Genomic DNA, 22,235 nt, shown 5'->3' on the forward strand with positions numbered 1-22,235 from the left:
TCTAATTGCGAAATGAAGGCTTTGTCCTTTTTGAAAGAACATTCAGGGGGCAGCTAGATGGCTCAGTGGATAGAGTGCTAGATCTGGAAGTTAGGAGGTCCTGGGTTCAAATTTGATTTCAGATACTTTCTAGCTGCATGACCCTGGGCAAGTCACTTAACTCCCATTGCCTAGTCTTTATTGCTCTTCTGCTTTGGAATTGATATTTAGTATTGATTCTAAGACAGAAGATGAGGGTTTAAAAAAAAAGAAAGGAACTGATACTTGTCTTACTCCAAAGTCCTTTCTATGGTCTAAGACTTCTTTCTAATTGTCCAGTGAAGTCTTTACCCCTTTTGACAGAACATCCAGGCATCGAAGAGGAGAGGGAACAGGGAATTCTGGGGAGAAACTTGAAGTAGGTCATGTACTCCATTTCTTGTAATTTGGGGTAACAATAATTCAGCATCAAAATCATACTTATCTATCAGCATATAGTAAGACCTGTTCTAGACCATTTACATGCAGCTATGAGAAAAATCTGTGTAATTTTGTCGGTTTGAGAGACTAGAATTTTGGAAACTTCTTCCAATACTGTAAGGCAACAATGATTTTTTTCAATAAATCTAATAGAATTGCCCAGGGCACATAAAGATTAGGTAACTTATCCAGGGTTATAAAGTTTATAAGTGACAGAGGTAGGATTTGAATCCAGGACTTCTTAATGTCTTTGCCACACTACTCCACCTTATTCATGACATGTTGAAAACTATACTTGGATAGCCTACCTTCATAAAAACTGATCACAAAATTTGAACTTACAAGGCAGAAAATTTGGATTAATTACTCACAATACCAACAGATATTTTGCTTGACTGATTCACCTCATGATTCCTTTAAGTGGGAAATTTCTTTAAAATGTTTAAAACTTGATCCAATTTACAGAAATTCAAATTATATCTTCTTTTTCCCCCTTCAGGATCATATCTCTTTCATAAAAGGAAGTATATCTTTCCTTTCAGTTATTGTGACCAGGAGAAAGTTATCTGTTATTCTAATAGATTTCTTGGTACATTTTTAGTGGTTAATTATAGTCTTTTTTCCATGCTGTCAAAAATGATCCTTTACTTCGCTGAAGTTGTGGTTAATTTTCTTTATCATTCTGTTGCAGCTGTCACCAGTGATCCAAATACTCATCAGAGAATGAATATGGAAGACAAATTGGATCCTAAAAAGCCTGAGCCTTCACAAAAAGTCCCATCACCACCTTCCTCTAAAAACATTCATTCATCTCTTTCTCCCAAGGGGAAAGATACAAAAACCCCACTTTCTGATTTAAAAAATAAAATTTTGACTAATAGTGGAGTCCTCAGTAAATCTCAGCTACCCCCTAAAAAGAGAGCAGAAACAGTCTCTGATCTCCAGTCAACAGAAGTCACTGATGATGACTTAGATTCCCATTCAGAGTCACCAACATCACAGTCTAAGATCCAAGGTACCAAGAGAAATGGTAGGCCACCATTACCAAATGGATCTTTTCATTCTGTCTTAGGACCTGGAAGGACCCCAGTGAGAGCTCGAATTCCCCTGTTAACCCGAAAGACAAACCTAGATTCACATGACTCTTCATCTTCCTCTCAGAATTCACAGTCTGCTTCCACATCTCCATCATCTTCATCTTTCCAGGTATCCGATGATGAAACCAGGCATCAGAGAATGCATAATTCTAATTATCCATCTTCTAGAGTCACCTCTGTTAACCCATCTCATGAAAACACTAGTAATGACCCTGTTGATGATGATGATGATGAAAAGAAAGAAGGACATACTAAAGGTCTGCCACATTCAAAATATCCTTCATCTGGCAAGCCAGTTCCTAATAGTATGGAACGTTCTCGGTTGACTGTACCATCAAATCGACAGTTTGTCCGGGAGAAGAATCCTACACATGGTGAAGGAAAATCACATTTACCTGCTCACACAAATGCTCCATCTGAGAACTGGGAGGAAAAATCAAGTTTTCTACCATCTACAAGAACATCTTCCCATGGGGGAACTTCAAGGACATTGCCAACCAGATTTCACTCTGGATCTCATTCTCGGGTGCTGAAAAATGATCAAGAGGCAAGAGCCATTAACTCTGCCCTGCCATCACAGTCCACAGTTTCTTCTCCAGCCCGTCATATTCCCAGCCATTCACACCTCCCCTCAATGAAGCAGACACCAAGGGAAAGGAATGGATCAGATGATGATGGCAATGAAGACGATGATGCAGAAGATAAAAAGCAGACAGATTCTACCTCTTCTACCTTTCACTCCAGGTTGGCAGCAGGTCAGCCTGTCTCTGGAAACTTGAATTTTCCCAGACGTAGGCCATTTTCTTCCAGTAGTCGATACCCCAACAGAGCTAGCAGTAGTCAAAGTCTCCGGTCACACCCTTCTAACTCCCCTCAATCCACGACATCATCTAGGGTTCATTCTCAACATATTGCTAATAAAGATGAGGAGGAAAGGGAAGAGGGAGATGAAGAAAGACCACTTCCCTCTACTATTGTAAATGATTATCTGCCTTCCTCTTCTAGGCAGCCTACTTCACCAAGTTCAGATCACATAAGAAGAATCCCCCAGAGAGTGTCAAGTGCTCATCGAAAAGTGCCCCTCGCAGAAAATGCTAAGTCTCCATTAACTTCTCAATCATCTTCATCTGATGCACACTCTCAGGACAATTCACCATCCTTTCCCAACAAACTGCATCCACAAGACACTCATCGAAACACAGGAACAGAGGGTATTCCTGCCAGAGTAAGGCCCTCTACCAGATCTCAGCATCAATCAGGGTCCAGTGCATCTACAAGGATAACAAATGTCCAAAACTCAAGATCTGTATCTTCAGAAAAGCATCCATCATCACACCTTTCTACTTCTAAACAGCAACTTCATGACCAGGATAAGGAAGTTGAAAATCCATTGTCTAAATCAAAACAATCTTATTCCTCATCACAAGAAAGTGTCCATTCCAGCTCCAGTCCTTCCTTTAAAACAAGAGCTGGTCAGTCCACCTTTTCTACCAATTCTAGAAGGCAGCTGTCACCTCAAGGATCCCGACAGATCCATCAGGAATCTGAAAGCAGACATGATGATAGTGAAAATTATAGCACAGAATTGGAGGACCAAGATGTCAGGATTAATACACATTCTACCCATCACAAGGATATCTCTTCTTCTGGATCATCTTCTACCTCATCTCTTTCCAAACAACAGCAAATAGGGGGTCAGTCTGGAAATGCTGATGAAAAGTCGCAAAGTAGACATACCTATTTACCTTCTTCCAGAGGCTCAGGTTCATCTCTGGCAGGCAGCAGGTCCAGTAGTAACAGAGAAACCTCTGCGAAAACCACATTACCTTTTCTTCATTCTCGTGCTCGAGTTCCTAGCAGAACTGTATCTCAGGTAGAGAAAAAAGATAGTCTATACCAATCCACACCATCAAAAATAGAACCTCCTTCTAAAAGTCCTCTGTCATCTCCCCTGAAGTCTCATCAGTCAGTCTCAAATGATGACGATGACGATGATGATAGAGAGTATACAAGAAGAGACAAAGAGGAAGATTCTATTTCCTCTTCAGTTTCAAAGTGGCCTTCTTCCTCTAGTGGTAAATATGCAAATAGAAATATTGGTAAGGATAAGGAGAAGCCTGTAAGTTCTCTTCCTCATAGAGTGAGATCTAATGAAGAAGACAATTCTACTCCTTTAAAACGTCCTATTCCTCCAAGAGGAGCCTCACAAATTCCAAATGCCCCTTCAAAATTTCTTCCACGGTCACGTAGTACCCAGAGTCCCATCAGCAGTACATCCTTACATACTACCACCCATGCCCCACTTACTTATTCTTCTACTACACCCATGCTTTCACTACGTCAACGTATGTTAAACTCAAGAATACGGAACCCACCTTCAAGATACCCTGCGAGACCTCCATACAGACCAGGTAATTTGTCCTTTCAAATTTGGGGGGAACTTTTCTTTTCATAAGATGCTTTCATAAGTGACATGTGTTATAGCTTATGCATGGGCAGAATTATATTCTCAGTCCTGTAAGCTGTATCTGACCATCTTTTCAAATTTTACTCCTGAGTCCGACAAAGGATTTTTACTCATTTATAAAATCAACTTATTGAAAGTATTTAGATATTTGAGCTGCAACACTTTGTGCAAATACACACCTGAGCATGAGCTAGGAAAAGCTCAGAAAACATGAACTTAGAACATGAGCTAGGAAAAGCTTTGGATATGATTGGGTCAAATGTTTCAGCTATTGTGGTACATATGCAAAATATATATTAAGGACTGATATAATAAAGAAGCACTCCATACAAATGTGTTCTGGAGAAAGGACTTATCCTTTCAACTAGAAGCCTTGTCTTTTTGTAACTGAGGATAGAAAACAAGCTTCTGTGGACTGATGTCTACATCATCTCAGTATGAAATAGGGTTCTGCCTTAAGCTTGTATATATTGATTTAGGTAGGACCTAGCATAGTGAAGAACCTGAATATAAAAAGAATTCAGTTCATAGTAATTGGTTGGTTGATTGTTGTCCTTTATACTCAAAAATGCCCCCAAATGGCATCACTCTGTCAGGGTCATTGTACAGTGTATATGACTGTGGCTGATCAGACTAATACAAACTTAAAAGGCTCTGTTATAGATTGGTCACAAATAACACACAAGAACATCTGGGATGGAGATGTCTCTAAATGTGCACATCTCCCATTTCTTTTGAGCTATTGCAATTCCGCTTTGCTCATAGAGCACAGTATCTTCTTTGATGTGGGCATGCCATGCTGGAAGGTCCCATGCCAGTGTCTCCCATGTCTCCCATCAATACCTCTAAAGTGTCTTTGATCACTTCTTCTGACATCCATGTGAATTACTGCAGTCATTGAATAAATAAATGAATGAAAGACTTGGTCTTTGTCTATTAGCTTAGTTTATTATCTGAATAAATGTAACTGTACACATCAATACTGCACTTAATCCAATGGACTTATGACAGATAGCCTTAACCATCTAGAAAAGAATGAGAAGTATAAATTGGACAAAACTCTCTGAACTGCAAATACTCGTTGAGAAATCCATGTACTTTACTAAGTAGGAAAGGAGGAACTACTCAGGTCTTTATTCAGTATAAAATTAGGCAGCTGATTAGAAGTCATATTTGTCAGGTCAACCAAATTCAATCAAACAGACTTTTAAAAGTAGTTACCGTATGCAAAATATTGTCTAGGAGAAGCCATAGGAAAAGGGGGAGACAGAATAGTTTTCAAAGCACAGTAGTATGGGAGCCACTTATAATTTTATTACCCCACATATCTTCTCTGTAATTTATATAGTATATATTATTATATTATATTTACTAATAAGGCATGATTATTTTAATAAAAGAATTCACAATTATAATCTTGATTATCATTAAGAAGTTAAAATATGCATATATTCACTAAACTCTGATATAGTGAAAAAGAAATATGCAATATGTTTATTTTAAGAATGGTTAAGGTGTGGAAACTTAAGTTATGTGGAAAATTCATTGTGGAACACCTGCTTCTCCAGTGATGCAGAATACTAAGCCATTATTGTACTCTTAATATCCTTAAACATGTTCAAGCTTTAGATGAAAATGTACAAGTCACAGCTTAAGACCATTTTGCAATCTGATACCTCAACCAGTGGTTTCAAACCCTGGTTGACTTTCTGTATGTTATGAAGTATTTCTTTAAAATTATGATATAAAACAAACTTTCTTGACCTATTGACTTTATTCAGTTCTGTTATTCTCTTGTACTGCATAGGTAATAATGGCAGACCAAATGTAGATGGGAAAGTACTTCCGGGTAGTAATGGACAACTAAGTGGACAGAGAATTATCAATGGCCCTCAAGGAACAAAGTGGGTAGGGTAAACTTCTTTACAAATACAAGATGTTTTGATGCTATTGAAGGAAAAGAAATGGAAGTTTGGTGGAAAAATAGTTACAATGATCTTCCTTATTCTTAGATGGCCAAGACTAATGGGCACTTTTCATTAAATCTCCCTTTGGCTTTCCTAAGAAAGACTCTGTGGCTAGAACCAGTGATGTCTATTATTGATTGCTTGATGTTTAAACAATATTGCTTTCACTAGCTTTAGGATTGTGATAAGCTGCAATTTTGAAAAATTCATTAAAAATGAAATCTTCACTTATGGATCTAATAGGAGAAGCAATATAGTGTGTTGGATAGAAAGCTGGCCTTACAGCCGGGAGGACCTGGATTTAAGTTGCATCCATTTGTATGATCCATATATCTATCATTTAACCATGTCATACTCTAAGCAACTCTCCAAGATTATTAGTTGTAGAGAAGGTACTGACTTGCTTTGGAAGAAGGAATCTTCTCCCTCAGGAATTGTCTCAACTGATGAAATCACAGATCTAGTTACATCTATTCCCTAACTTGTTCAAAGTACTGTACTATCTATCTGCAATAAAAAGCTAGAAAATTGTATAATCTCTTCTGTTAAGGAGCTTTTAGTCTAATGGAGGTGCATGGCATATGGTCTACTTATAAATTAAGTATGATTCTGGATAGAATTTGACAGTATCAAAGGAAAGCCAAAAAAAGCTCCACGAGAAATTCTCCTCCATTGAAGAGAATTGACTTTTATCTGTAGTGGTAGAAGACTTCTTGGAAAAGATGGCATGTTCAACAGAAGGAGATGGAGGGGAAGGATCTACTCCTCTCAGAGGGGAGGATTCTGTATCCAAATAATGATCAAAGGCATGGGTAGAGGAGTGGAAAGAATGAGAATAGTTGTTAGAGAGTAGACCAATTTGGCCAGAAGGTAAAGTATGTGAAGGAGAACAGTAAGAGAGAATACTAGATAGCTATATTGGAACAAGATTGCAAGAGGCATTGAACATCAGGATCAGGAATTTTAATTTCTCTCAAAGGTTCAAAGACCAGGAATTAAGAATATATGATCAATGGGAACTGAATAGATTAAATTTATTCTTAAATACAATATGAATTTATATATTACAGGACATTTTACTTTAGAAATAGAGTATGTTCCAAAGCAGACTTAATATAAATAAATCTTATGTTAACCATCAACATAGTACCAACTATAATATCTTTTTAATTATTATAGATTCTCAATAATTACTTATTTTTTGATTTATTCATAAGGCTTAAACATAATTCTATTCATTGAAGAGAATATTGATTTTATTTGTCCAAAGAATGAGTGATTTTTTTTAATGTTTGGAGTGTTAAAATGTGGGAATCCATGCAAAAGTAACATAGCAAAGCATTAAATGACACACTGTTTATGTTTCTTTTGTTATAACCACTGTCATTTTAGTATTAACAACACCTTTAAAAGCAATGCAATTCAAGCTACCCACTCAGTTAAAATTGGCTTTAATATTGATGCCAGAGAGAAAGAATGCATATCCTAGCTCAACAAGGAAACGTTTCTTTTTATAAATATATCAAAGAATGAAATTGTCATTGCTTGATCTAACCTGGGCACATCTCCACTCCTTTTCCTCTGTATACACTCTAGGTTTTTATAGGTTATGTCATGTCCTACCATGCTCAAAAAGATTCTGATTATAGTTCAGTTTGGGACCAAGTATTTGTTATCTGAGAACCAATCTAGCTTAGTATGGAGAGGTCCATGGCCAATTTGTCCAAAAGGTGATGGAGGGAGAGGTTGGCCATTGAAATTCTTAAAGATAATTGAAAACTAACTTATAAAAGAGGTTGACATCTCTTTCAGTAGAGTAAGCATCTATACTAAGAGGTTTTAGATCTCTGAATTATCAAAGAATCTTGAAGATTAAATAATTATGAAAATGTTTTGCAAGAGGAAAATGAAGCTTAGAAGAAAAATAAATTATTAGTGCTATAATGATTGCACTTTTTGCTCCTTTTAAAAAATATTAGGGTATAACATGCTTATATAGCTTAGGGTATATGAAATATGAGTTAAGTGGTAAAAATGTTATTTTTAATCTTCATTACATTATCTGTATTTTCAGAAATGTATATACAAATATGCAGATATGCAATTAAAATGCAAAATCTGATTGGGAATATCTTTCCCTTAAATTTAAAGTTTAAAATGAAAAAAAGAAAAATGAATATCTTTCCCCTAAATTAAAAAAAAATCATGAAAACCAGAAATGGGAAGATTCTAACTTATTTACATTTGATCTTCCTTTCATGAGAATCATCTACATAAGTTTCTTGGATTAATGAATGAAGATTGAAGCAAGACCAATTTTTCTTTCACTTTGTTGGCTAACAGGTTGTAGATCTTGATCGGGGGCTGGTGTTAAATGCAGAAGGAAGATACCTCCAGGACTCCCATGGAAACCCTCTTCGGGTTAAACTAGGAGGTGATGGTCGGACAATTGTGGGTAAGTAAGATGGGACCCTTTGAAAGATCCATTTTTTAAAATATCCATTAAGGATATTATTCAGCTAGCCTACCATGGCTGAGGCGGTAATAAGGAGGTCTCCGTGCCATCTTCATCTTTTTAAAGCTTGTTTCTGCCAGACCTCTATAGTAGATACAGAGCTTGCTTTGATATCAGGAAGGTCTGAATCCAAGTCCTTTTTTTTTTTTTAACACATACTAGTTATTATATATACTAGTTATGTGAAACTGGGTGAGATAATCTCATGGTGTCTTGGGCAATTCTATAGGTCTATAAACTATGGAGTAAGTGCTTATTTATCCTGAGGACACCTCCACTGATATCACTTTCTGATGCCTCAGTATAGACCCCAAGTTCTTAAAGGGTAAACCAGGTTTGACTATGAAATTGGTAGAGGGAATTTCTTCACTGGTACTCCCTCTATATTCATAATTATATGCTAGAAATCAGCTTTGGAATGGGTTTTCTTTGAAAATGGCATGGGGGTGACATTTCTTAGTCCCCCAGGCTCTACCTATAGCCTTGATAAAATCTTTAGTAGAACAATATGCAAGATGGAGAAAAATGATAATTCATTTCAGGTCATACCATGAAAAAAGCAAATTCCACTGAACTTATAGATTATTTTCTTTTTAAAATTAAAAAAATTAATAACAAATTTCTACACAATTTTCCAAAAGTTATATGATCCATACTGTCTCCCTCCCTTTTCCCCTCCTTCTCCCAAAGCAGAGAAGCAATTCAATCTGGGTTATACATGTATTATCACAAAAAATATTTCCATATTATTCATTCTTATAAGCGAATAAGCTTATAAAACCAAAACCCCAAATCATATACCCACATAAACAAGTGATAAAATCATATGTTTTTATCTACATTTGTACTCCAACAGTTCTTTCTTGGAGGTGGATAGCATTCTTTTTCATACTTTCTCAGAGTTGTCCTGGATCATTGTATTGCTGTTAGTGGCAAAGTCTATTACATTTATCTTCCTGCAGTGTTTCAGTTACTATGTACAATGTTTACCTGGCATCAGTTCATGTTGGTCTTTTCAACCCTTTCTGAAATCATCCTGTTCATCATTCCTTATAGCACAATAGTATTCCATCACCATCATATACCACAATTGGTTCAGTCATTCCCAATTGAGGGACATCCCTTTAGTTTCCAATTCTTTGCCACCACAAAAAGGCCAACTATAAATATTTTGTGCAAACAGGTCCTTTCCCATTCTTTTTGTCTCTTTGGGATGCAGACCCAGTAGTGGTATTACTGGATCAAAAGATATGCATTCTTTTATAGCCCTTTGGGAATAAATCCACATTACCCTCTAGAATGGTAGATTATTTTCAATAATAATCACTTTTACTCTTTTGACCATTTCTAGTCCAAACTTATGAGGCAATGCATAGAATCTACCCTCCACTCCCATACTACTTTAAACTCCTTTTTGATGCAGGGATCACCAACATTATCAATAAACAAGCATTTATTATGTATCTACTATATGCCAAGCACTGTGATAGATGCTGGGGAAACAAAGAAAGCAAAAAAAAAAAAAAGAAAAAGAAAAGAAAAGATCTCTGTTCTCTAACCAGGAGAGGAAACATATAGATGACTGTAGCTGCAAGGTATATACAAAGTTTATAGGAGCTAATCTAAGAAGGAAGGTATTAGCCATAGGATTGGGGATAGGGACAGGGAAATAGAGAGACCTGCAAAGGTCTAATCTGTAGAATGTGGGATTTGAGCTGAGTCTTGAAGGGATCCAGAAGGCCAGGGTGAATAGGTAGAACATTCTGGGCTTAGGGGATAGCCAGTGGAAAGGCCTGGAGCAGGGCATGAAGGATGGGAGTGTCATGGGTGGGAGGAATGTATTTTCAGAATCATGCCAGCAAAATGTTAGTGTTTTATTAACATCAATGCTAAATGTTTGGGCTTCTGTCGTTTCTGTACTGACTCTCCTCACTTAGGCCACGCTGTTGAGCTGACACCTCACCAGGGAGTAGATTTTATTCTGTGGTCTAATTGAGTCCTGAAAATTCAACCTCTTAAGCAATGCCAACTCAAGAGTCACTGGCCACTTGCTTGACTTTTACTTAGCTGTCCTTTAAATCCTTCAGTCAGAAACTTCATAGTTACCCTTGACACTACTTTTCAGAACCATGCAGGCATGAAAGGTACTCCTGTCACCATAGAACCACGATATGGGAAAGGTCAATGATTTTTAAAATAAATATATAATAGCTACTTATTCAGGTAAGCTTGAAAAGAGAAAAACTACTAGTATGTAATCAACATCTGGTTTATTAAAATGAAAAGAATAGAAATATATCCTTGAGAAATAACATGCTTTCCAAAATATGTGTGCTAAAATCCTCCTTTTGAAGGGATATGACTCCCCAAATTCATGATGTCATGGACCTTTTTGGCATGTGAATAAAACCTATAGACTCTCAGAATTTTAAAATATAATTGAATGAAATGCCCAATTTCAATTAGATATTAGTGAAAAATTTTTTTCTCATCCAAGGTTGTGGACCTCTTGAAATTTATCTATAGAAAATTTGGGGTAGACCATTCTCTAATGATTTATTAAACTCAGAAGCTACCAAAAGTGGCTTGTGTTTCTAATAACCTGGAAATAGTCCTCCTAAATAATTTCACACCTATGGTTTTGAAGATCTTTTAGGCTGAGCCTAATCTATAAGAGAGTATGAGTAAATCTTCAGTGTATACTCATGGCATGATGTCTTTGTCTTTATTTCTAGATATGGGAGGGACTCCAGTGGTGAGCCCTGATGGACTCCCCTTATTTGGTCAGGGAAGGCATGGCAAGCCTTTGGCTAGTGCCCAGGATAGGCCTGTGTTAAGCCTTGGAGGGAAACCATTAATGGGTTTGGAAGTTATCAAAACAACCAGAACACCCACAACTACATCAACAACTCGACCCACTACAACAACATCAACTACAAGTAGAAGCACTACCACCACCACTATTGCTACCACCACCACCACCACCACCACCACCACCCCTGAACCAACAACTCCTGAGCCAACCATCCCAGTGCCAACCTGTCCCCCAGGCACTTTTGAACAACATGATGATGATGGTAATTTAATCATGGGAGCAGATGGCATGCCTGAATGCTACCCTGAAGAAGGTAAACATCCTTTATTTTGCTGTGATTGTCTAGAATTGGATGTGTATTTAAAATTAGATCTCTCATATATAAAGTACTATATATTTTTTCTCTTTGTGCTTATCAAAATAGAATCAAAATAGTTTGCAAACTCTAGAGAGTGTATGGGGAATAGTTTAGGCTTTTGTATTAAGCCATATGAACTAAAAAAAAACCGAAACCTTAATCATAGAGAAATGTTCAGTTAAACCAGAGGTTCTTCACCTTTTGTGGGTCATGGATCCCATTGTCATTCTGGTGAAGCATATGAACCCCTTCTTAGAATATTTTCAAATGTATAAAATAAAAGACATAGGGTTATAAAGGAAAATAATCATACTGAAAAATAAAATAAAAATATCTTTAAACCATTTCACAGACCACAGATTAAGGACCCCTAACTAGATATTACCAGGCTTCTTATGAGTATGAGACTTACTGGGATTGGGATATTCCTTGTGACACTTTTTAAACCCCTGCTTCTGCTATATCTTTCCTCCTATTCTACTAGGAGAATGGAAATCAAATATTTTTAGTCAGTTCAGAGGGGAGCTGGGATACTATCCAACATCTTTTGATAATTTGTTTTCTTAAGTAGATTGCACTGCCCAAGGAAGGGACCATCCTGACTTTGTGTTATGAAAATAAAGAATATACTTTTCCTGCATCCAGTTGAAATGAAATATGGTGCCTTTGCAATGCATCCACATTTAATGAGTGCAGCTTGAAAAATTTTAATGATCATTTTATCTGGGATAATTTATGTGTTAAGAGTTTTTGTCCAACAGCCTTGATCAGTGATAAGCACACACACACAAAATCTGTCCATATCAAAGGAAAATATTTATAAGCCTGAAAACTTCTCCTGAGGAGTCATGAGAAAACAAAGCAAAATTATTGCTGTCTTCTGAGGAAAGAGGATCTCCTAAAGAAACTATAACTCTCATTTGCATGGTGAGTATAAAGCAAGTTTTGCTTTAGAATTCTTCATACAAAATATTATTTTATTCTGCCACTCATATTCATCTCCATATTCTACATGTTCACGTTCAGTGCTATTATTTAAAAAGCCAATGTAGTATCGGCACTAATTATTGTTTGATGGTAAATGTAAAGGGTTGAGGAGGTTTAAACTTTTGCTTGATTTTTCACATGACCAAACAGGGGAAAGAGGGTTGAGTTTGGAAACAGAGGACCTGGGTTCAAATTCCACCTCTCTACTTACTGTGTGACCTTGGATATGTCCATTAACCTCTTTGGTCCTTGGTTTCCTCATCTGTAAAATAAGAGGGTTTTGAATAAGATGATATTTGAGGTCCCTTCCAACTCTAAATCTTTGTTCCTTTCCATGAAGGGCATTTGAGTGTGATCTTCCCCCACACAGGTAATAGTTGGCCAAAAGGCTCTGACATAGACTGGCAGTGAACCTTGGGCAAATCACTTAAGTTTTTCATTATTACAATAATTTGGTAGGAGAAGTTGCTTACAGAGGTTCCCTGCACATCCACGAGATCACAGGACCAGTTGCTGTCTGTATCTCTTTTTATTTATGTAGTGGTTTTCTAAGTAATTAACTTTAAGTGGAATACTTCTAATGAAAGTGGATACTATGAATCAGTCACAGAAACCAAGAAGCTGTGTAAGAAGGGATCTTGGGCCAACTGCTATCATTCCTATGTGAATGAGGAGCCCTCCTTGGGTTTATATCAGTAAGTAGCTATTGAGTTTCCACTTGAAATTCTCTGGAGAAATAGAATCTGTCTACGAAGCACTCTAATTGTGGAGAAGTTTTTGATTTTCTCCTACACTGAACCAAAATCTACATTTAATTTCTACTCAATGTACCTAATTCTGGTCTCAATGGCCAAACAGAATGAGTCCAGTCAATCTTTCACATCTCTTCAAATAATCCAAAGACAGCTATAATACTCCATCTCTCAAATCTTCTTTTTCCCAGGGAAGTCATACTTAGTACCTTCAGCTGATTCTCCAATGCCTCCAGGTCTCTCATCATGCTGATTACCTTCTAGTGGATGTATTTCAGTTTTAACAGTTTTATTACTAAAATGTGGGTCCCAGAACTGAGTACACGTAGTCCAGATATGGTCTGACCAGGGCAGGGCACTTCAGGACTATTAATCTCCCATGTTCTGGATACCAAGACTCTCAATGCAGCCTAAAATTGCATTAGGGTTGTATTTTTGGAGGACTACTCTGTTACATTGTTGATTCATATTGAGTTTGTAGTCCATTAAACTTCCCAAATCTTTTCCACATAAACTCTTTTCCAGATACACCTTCCCCATTCTGTATTTGTAAAGTAGATGGAAAAAAAATCCTCAAGTGTAGGGGTATAGTCCAGATCAGATTGCTTACCATCTCTGAGAGGGAGGAGGAAACGGAGGGAGAGAGACAATTTGGATCTTATAATTTTGCAAAATATATGTTAAAATTGTTATTACATATAATTGGGAAAATAAAATATCTTTTTAAAAAGCAAATACAAGTGTAGAGCTTTGCTGTTGTCATCTTTCCTCCTAGACCCACTCCTCTTCCAAATTTCCCTTTTATTGTTGGGGGTTCAGCCTTAATTCCTCACTCTCACTCTCACTCACACCATATATTGAATCAATTGCCAATTCTCGTCATTTTAGCATCTCTCTTATGTGTTCCTTTCTCCTTACTCGCACAGCCATTACCTTTCATCTACTTCTCATCTGGAATATTGCAAAAGTGTTCTAATAAGTTTCCTTATCTCAGTACTCTCCTTCCATAAGTGTAAAAAGGATTCTGTTTTAGTGTATGTCTGACCATGTTACTCCCTCTTCTCAGTAAATACTCCAGTAGCTTCCTGTTACACCTCTGGTCAAATATAAACTTCATTTCATTTTTAAAGCTCTTCATACCCTGACCTCTGTCTACCATGCTAGTCTTCTTGCTTCCCTCTATTCACTCTATGGTCCTGTTCTAGGACAAAGGACATCTACTCTCTGTTTATCCAAACTTACCTCATTCTCTGTGACTCGACACTGGCTGTGACTCCTCCCTAGAATACTCTTTTCCCTCAATTCTACCTCCTAGAATTTCTGGCTTCCTTCAGAATCCAAATCAAGTGCCACCTTTTTTATTTTTCATTTTTTGGGAAATCTTTATTTAATTAATTAATTTAGAATAGTTTTCCCATTGTTAAAAGATTCATGTTCTTTCCCTATGCTCCCTCCATCCCCTTCCCATAGCCAATGTGCAATTCCACTGGGTTTTACATGTGCCATTGATCAAGACCTATTTCCATATTATTGATATTTGCACTAGGGTGATCGCTTAGAGTTTACATCCTCAATCATATCCCCATTGATCCATGTGATCAAGCAGCTGTTTTTCTTCTGTGTTTCTACTCCCACAGTTCTTCCTCTGAATGTGGATAATGTTCTTTCTCATAAGTCCCTCAGAATTGTCCTGGATCCTTGCATTGCTGTTAGTAGAGAAGTCCATTACATTCGATTGTGCCACGGTGTATCTGTCTCTGTGTACAGTGTTCTCCTGGCTCTGCTCCTTTCACTCTGCATCAATTCATTCAGGTCTCTGAAAAAGTCTCTTGTCATTTCTTATGACACAATAATATTCTACTATTAAACTCATTTGTCAAAATTTGTTCTGTTTACCAAATGTTTGGTAGCCCCTTAATTTCCAGTTCTTTGCTACTGTGCTCGCAGAATATTTTTTATACACATGAGTTCTTTTTCTTTGTAGATTTATGCCTGTATGTAGTAAACTCTATCTTTAGGTCAAAGGTGGGTATTCAGTTAATGTGGTTGACTTATTTTGAGTGAGTTCCCTCTTCATCAGTTACAAAAGCAATAAAACCATTCTTTTTTTTCTTCCACTTTCAGGATCCTCCTCTTCAATGCATTTGATTGTGATAAGTTTGGCTGGAGATGCTCTGCCCTTCGCCAGTTTTGGAAATTTAAAGCACTTAATGTTCTTGAAAACTTTCTGGATCTTAATTGTCCTTTAAGCAAAGTAACTAAAGGAAGATTTTTTTACATAAGCCAGCTATTTTTCTTCTGTTTCAAAAGATTCCCTCTATCAACAAGATCATAATGCTTCCATAGTTCAGTAATGATTTTTGAGAATTGCTGTGGTCAAAAAAAAAAGTTCATCACCTTGTGGCCACCAACCTTCCAGTGATGAGTCTATAATTTAAAGCTTGCTTTCTGCTGGGAGAGCCTGAAAGAGTCCCCTTGACATCATGATCTTGGAATGACTACATGTCAAGTATTTTTGATTCACTGGGATATTTCTGTCTTCTCTTCAAACCAAAGCTGAGAATAAATATTTTCTTTTTTGTGAAACAAATCTAACATTAACATATTGTTGAGACTTTGGATATATATTTTTTATCTATTCTCATGACCATTGGGATGAACAGTTAAAGAGAACAAACTCCTATTATAGGAGCTTAATAATTGGTATCAGAAAGTTAAAAACTTTGCCATCAATGATGTAACTATTTCTCTAACTTTAACCTTTGAGTACTTCAAAATGTAATCAGGTATGGATACTTGACCATTCTGCTTAGAAATTTCTGCCATTGTTTTCCATATATTGGATCAGGATATTATTTTTTTCTGCTAGTAATTCTTTTTTCATAGGGTCAAGAAGGCACTGTTCCAGAAAGTTCATTGCAGACTCCATTAATTCTACAGGAAAGCCTTTTAATATTCTGCAGGGTGATTTTTCAATGGCTCCTAGAGTTTAAAGGTTAAACATCCTGTGATGGTCAGCCACTGTTTGAAAAGCAAAATAAAAAAAAAACTGTGTTGGTCAAATGAACACATCTGAAGTTTTCAGCAGCCAGAGGAACCATATCTGACACCAGGAAACCAAAAAGGGAATTATATGGACTTTCCCCCTTCCCTCCTGTTTACTTTAGGTTGTAAAAATGATTGTATTTTACACAGTCGACATGACTGAGGATATTAAACCAATGGAAGGAATCTGGTCACATGCTAAGGAAAACCAATATTCCTATACCTAAAAATTAAATATACAAAAAGAAGAAAAGGTCAGCTATAAAAAAAATCACTAAAACACCTAAGCTCCTGGTATAGTAAACGTTGAAGATATCTGATTTGAATCATCTTGGGAACATGTTCTTTTGGCCTGAAGAAAAACTGTGTGATTGTTCACAGGAAAGAGCTTTCCTGTCCAGAGGGTGAATGATTCAGTATTTTCACTTCTCAATAATGATTGGCCTCATTAAGAGACTCAGAGAGCCACCTCTTAGCTCAATAGCGATCCTGGCACACTCATAGGGACTACAAAATGGTGGCCAAAGAAGATTTCCACAATTAAACATCCAATTGTGTCACATTTTATACTTGAAATTCTTAATGTATAATCAGAGTTTATTTGGGTATCAACACTACCTTAGTTCTGGTCCATGCATGCATTTTTTAAAAAGTCAGGGTATTGAGGACAGCTGGATAGCTCAGTAGATTGAGAGCCAGGTGGTGCTGGGTTCAAATCTGGTCTCAGACACTTCCATATGTGTGACTCTGGGCAAGTCATTTAATACCAATTGCCTAACCTTTACTATTCTTCTGCCTTGGAGCCAATATACAATATTGATTCTAAGATGGAAGGCAAAGGTATTTTAAAAACCAGGTTATCATCATTAGGTTGAGAAAATTTGGGAAGGTCATCCTCAGTAATGTTCTAAAAATGAATACATTAAGCAATTTTTTGTGCCATGTTAATTTTCTTTCTATAATTAACACATTAGACTACACTATCCCTCTATCCACACTGCCTTTGGGTCACGTGTATATAATGGTAACTTAGGAGAATGCAACAGTGCATTCCTAATTGTAAAACTTGGATGTTTTTTATTTTTCTTTTGCACACTATTGGTTCTGCATAAGTAATACTATTCTATCAGAGAGAAAGAAAATGGGAACCATCTACATGTTTGTTGGCTCACTTGCTATCTTATATTAATAGAGCAGTGGTAGAATTTATAGCAGAAACCAAGAGTATGTCTTAGCCTGATGTCTAAATAACTTTCTTTTGAGTCAGGATTCTCATGGCTGTGATTCCTGGGTTTGTAACTAAAACATTTGGGAGAAATCAGCTTAATTGGTCTGTACCTCAGCTTTCCCTTCCCAAAAAATAGGATGATAATGCTAGCAGATGTCCTGAAGAACAAATGACTCATAAACTTAAAGAAATGCACAGTCAAAATTGAAAGAACTATTTAACTGTGTGTGTGTGGGGGGGCAGTACTTGTTAACAAGGAGGGAGTTGAAAAGTCCTTCAAGAACTTTTTGGAAGTAAAAATATTTTGTTCAAGGTTTGACGCAGCAAAATATAAATATATGTATTTAAAGGCTGTGCCTATACACCCAAATAGAGTGGTGAACTTTTGTAATCATCTATCTCACATCTCTATTATTTGTTAATTGTTTTGGTTCTCCAATTTTCTGTTCATAGGTATACTGAGCCTAAATATAATCTTGGTCATTCAGATTTGTAGGTGTTGCAACCTTAATTCATAAAAAGCAGTTGATGGAGTCTTGTGTAGGATATAGCTCTCTTGCCATTTATGGTCAGCTCAGGATTATTGAATTGCTAAAATAATGTTATTATAATAGACTCATTTAAACCTAAACTATTTAAGAAAAGTTTGTGATTTTTTTAGCAAATTATTTCTGAGCCTCATTAACAACCTTAGAATTTCATCTATGTAACCAAATATTTTTTGGGAGTGGAGAAAAGTTGTAGGATAAAAGCATGGGGGGAACTATGAGGATCAAGGAAGAATTTAGAAATGGATGTGCCTGTAGATGTGGGCAATGATTAAAGGGATGGGAAGGTCAGGGAATCCAGTTCTCCTGTCTTAGAAAGGAAGTGTTCGTAGGGCCATGGAGCCATCCATTTTGGGGGTGGGGAAGAAGAGTAGGACATAGAAACACATGGTTTTGGTGGCTTTTCCATAAAGCTTCTCTTTCATCCACTGATGTACCTTTTTTTTTCTTACTCAAACCTGCTCAAAGCTTACCTTTTTATATAATAACAGGTAGACAACAGGAGTAATTTTTGTCAGCTACCACAGAGAGGCAGAGGAAGGGCTGAAAACAGCTTTGATGATATTTGAAAGGTTCTCTAGAGAAGGCCAGGAATGGCTTAGCTACTTCAGAGAATCAGAAGGGAAGGAATAGGAAAGTTTTATCTCCCTAGAGCTCAGGTAGAGGTTGTGTTTGTATCCTTCTTGGCACAAAATATGAAATAGTAGTGACACGGAGAACACAAAAGTCTATACTTGTAATGTTCTCTTTTCTAGTATAGTGTCTGAAAGAACTCTGAATCCTTCTCTGCAATGGTGTTAGTTTAGTCCAGTTGTCATTATTGTGAATGAATTCGATGTACCAACGTATAATCCTGAAGGGAAAAAGGACTAACTGGAAAGGATAAACGTTGTCAGCATTTGGCTACTTTTCCCCTTTGTTTCCTGCAGATGATTTCTCAGGGTTGGAGACAGATACAGCAATACCCACAGAAGAAGCTTATGTTGTATATGATGAAGGTAATAAAAGACTGATGATTTCATATGAAAGAATTTAATTTTAATAAAGGATCTTTTAAAATTAGAAAGCAAAGATAACTTTATACTTTTCATTGGTGTTTCGCTTATGTCTTTGTTTTTCTGCCTTCCCTTGCTCTATTTGTAGAAATGTTTTGGGTAGTTGGCTTTTTTGATATATGAGCCTTTTCCCATTGCTCTTCTCTTTTTTTCTCTGTCATTTTTCATAAAATCTTTTCTGCTACAGATGTTACTGTCAGCCACAGGATCACATTATTAACATGGGGCAAATAATTATGAATTTCTATCTTTGCAAGATGGGAGCTATATTTAGTAAAAGAAGACTTAAAAATTTAAACAGTGAATATAATAAACTTGTGTTCATACCAAGATGTATGTCCATTGGCCTTTAACACTGACCAAAAAGGATGTTCCCAAAGAAACTCTTAATAATTTCCTTTGCCCTTCCTATACTACATGAAATGGTTCAGGAGTGCCTTCTTTTTTCTTTTTTCCTTTAAACCTAGTTGTACTCAAGTTTCATATAGTGGCTCCAATCCTAGCCTTTTCAGGCTAAAGTTGACTAATAAAAACACACACCCATTGTTTTAAACAGATGTTTGAAAGGGAAGAAGAATATTTTAACAGCAATGAAAACATGAAGTACCTCTTTAGCTGTCCTCATGCAGCTGAGATAGTTAAGCGTAATGTCATCTTCACATATTTACTAATTACGACTCCTCCTCTCATTTTATAGGACTGTAGATAACATAAAGAATGCAATTATATGTTCCATTGTGATTCTTCACTGATTGCAAAAGGGAGACATATCTAGTGAAATAAACTAGAAGGCATTTGGACTGGGGGCTCAGAGATCTCAGTTCTAGTTTTGGCTCAGCCCCAAGATAGCTGTGTTATCTTGGGCAAGTCATACCACTTCCCTGGGGCTCAGTTTCCTCATCCGCAATACGAGGCACTTAGATTAGATGCTCTTTAAGGTTCCTTTGTGTTCTAACACTCTGCTCTTCTAAAATGTCTACAACTCCTCTGTTTCTATGTAATACAGATAGATGGCTCTACTTCTTTTGTTGGCCATTGTTAGGGGTGGGGAGTGGGAAGAAATAAAGTAGAAGGACTGAGAAACTATTTTATAGAAATGTCAAGGAGCAAATTACATTTGAACAAGTAGTAAAGAGTGACTGCTTTTATCCATTTCTTACTCTGTATGCCTTTTGGATGAAAAAAAATGTTTTGAAACAGAAAAAAAAATTTGAGAAATAAAAAAATAAAAACAGAGCCAGTTTACCAACTTCAAGTATAAAATCCTTTTCAGGCAAATGCCCTATTACAAAACCTTCATCTCTTTTTCAGATTATGAATTTGAGACCACATTGCCTCCAACCACTACCAAGTCCTCAACTACTACTATGTCTGTGCCAAAGGTCATCTCACCAGAGGGGTCAATCAGTTCTTTTCCAGAGGAAGAATTTGATCTGGCTGGAAAGAAACGATTTGTTGGTAAATTAACTTTTCTTAATAGGATGCATATGGTCATATGGATTTTTTTTAAGCTACACTCTTTAGTTACTTGAGTCCCAACCATTACTCTGATTTCTTGCCCTAGCTACAGCTGTGCACTTTGATGGGCGTTTTCCCAGACAAACATTTCCCAGCTGTAATAAATGACTCATTTCTGCTCAGGTGCCCATGAATTCCCTCGAGGGTCTGAAAACAAGTGAGGGGAGAAGATTATGCAGTTTAGAAATGGTTGGCTTTTTAGACCAACTCTAATTTCCCCTCCCTTAAGATCTAAAATAGGAACTCTAAGAGTTCTTATATAACAAACATTTCCAAAAGTGACTTTTTTCCCAACTGAGAATTGCTTAAATATAATTTCAGAAATATCATCTAAAAGATTGAATAGTTTAACATTTGTAACAATAGTATTTAGTTAGTGGTTTTTTGGTTTTTGTTTTTGCTTTTAAACCCTTCCTTCTGTTTTAGAATCAATACTCTATATTGGTTCCAATGTAGAAGAACAATAAAGGCTAGACAGTGGAGGTTAAATGACTTACCCAGGGCCACACAAGCATAAATAGTGTTTTAAAGTTTGCAAAACACTTTACATGCTATCATAATTGATCCTCATAACAACCCTGTGAGGTAAGTGCTATTTTCCTTATTTTACTGAAGGAATCTGAGGTTAAGATGCCCAAGGCCACACAGGCAAATGTTAGAGACAGGATTTGAACTCAGATCTTTGTGACTCCAAAAGTTCAACAATCTATTCATGCACCATTTCTGTCATTTATTGAATGAAGTCACTAGTATTTACTTTTTAGTAAATTTAGTATTTACTATTGAAAATAGTTGTACAAAATCTTCAAGTTTATAAAGTCATAGGATTATAGGGGTAAAGCTGGAAGCGTCCCCAGAGGCTCTCTGAGGAGATCATTGCCTACTCACCGTCACACTGGTGATAAACATCTCCAAACTTGGGTCTATCGACTTCAATCTGTGTTCTTCTCACTACATCATGTGGTTCCTTGTTAATACTCCTCCTCTTTAGAGACTCAAAAATTGGAATTGCCCCAAACTCCTAAAATAGGAAATCCCCCTTAATGAACTAATTACTAACTAACTACTTTAGCTAAATTAATATATTACAAAGGAAAGAGAAGTAAACAGCTTAACTAAGATCATGCTTTTTTGTTTCCAAAACTAGTACTCTGTGGTGAGCTAAGGACAACTCTGGCCATCCAAGACACTCTAACTCCAGATCAAAACCACACTTCCTTGAATGGCTAGAATCTTAATTTGACAACGTTCCTGAGGCAAAATTGTAATATTTTTCTCATTATTGCTCTAGCCCACCAGATTTACCAAAACACACACACACACAAATCCCAAAAGTAACTTCCTTTTCTCACTAAACTTTCATGGCAAAAATTGAAATCCACTGAGCACTATTATTTGATCCACTCAAGTCCTGAAGTACTAAA

The 22,235-nt window shown here is 36.6% G+C and overlaps 1 protein-coding gene across 1 annotated transcript in view; it reads left to right on the forward strand.

The window, feature by feature from the left end:
• The window catches only part of FNDC1 (fibronectin type III domain containing 1), a 113,482-nt gene that overhangs the window by 68,443 nt on the left and 22,804 nt on the right, over positions 1 to 22,235 (forward strand). The window contains exons 11-16 of the mRNA XM_044675750.1: positions 1,151 to 3,967; positions 5,831 to 5,931; positions 8,334 to 8,445; positions 11,241 to 11,633; positions 19,168 to 19,236; positions 20,605 to 20,751. Of these exons, the coding sequence (XP_044531685.1) occupies positions 1,151 to 3,967; positions 5,831 to 5,931; positions 8,334 to 8,445; positions 11,241 to 11,633; positions 19,168 to 19,236; positions 20,605 to 20,751 (3,639 nt within the window). The remainder of the gene's footprint in view (positions 1 to 1,150; positions 3,968 to 5,830; positions 5,932 to 8,333; positions 8,446 to 11,240; positions 11,634 to 19,167; positions 19,237 to 20,604; positions 20,752 to 22,235) is intronic.

This window comes from Gracilinanus agilis, chromosome 4 (assembly GCF_016433145.1).
Source record: "Gracilinanus agilis isolate LMUSP501 chromosome 4, AgileGrace, whole genome shotgun sequence".
In the NCBI taxonomy this organism is placed as follows: domain Eukaryota; kingdom Metazoa; phylum Chordata; class Mammalia; order Didelphimorphia; family Didelphidae; genus Gracilinanus; species Gracilinanus agilis.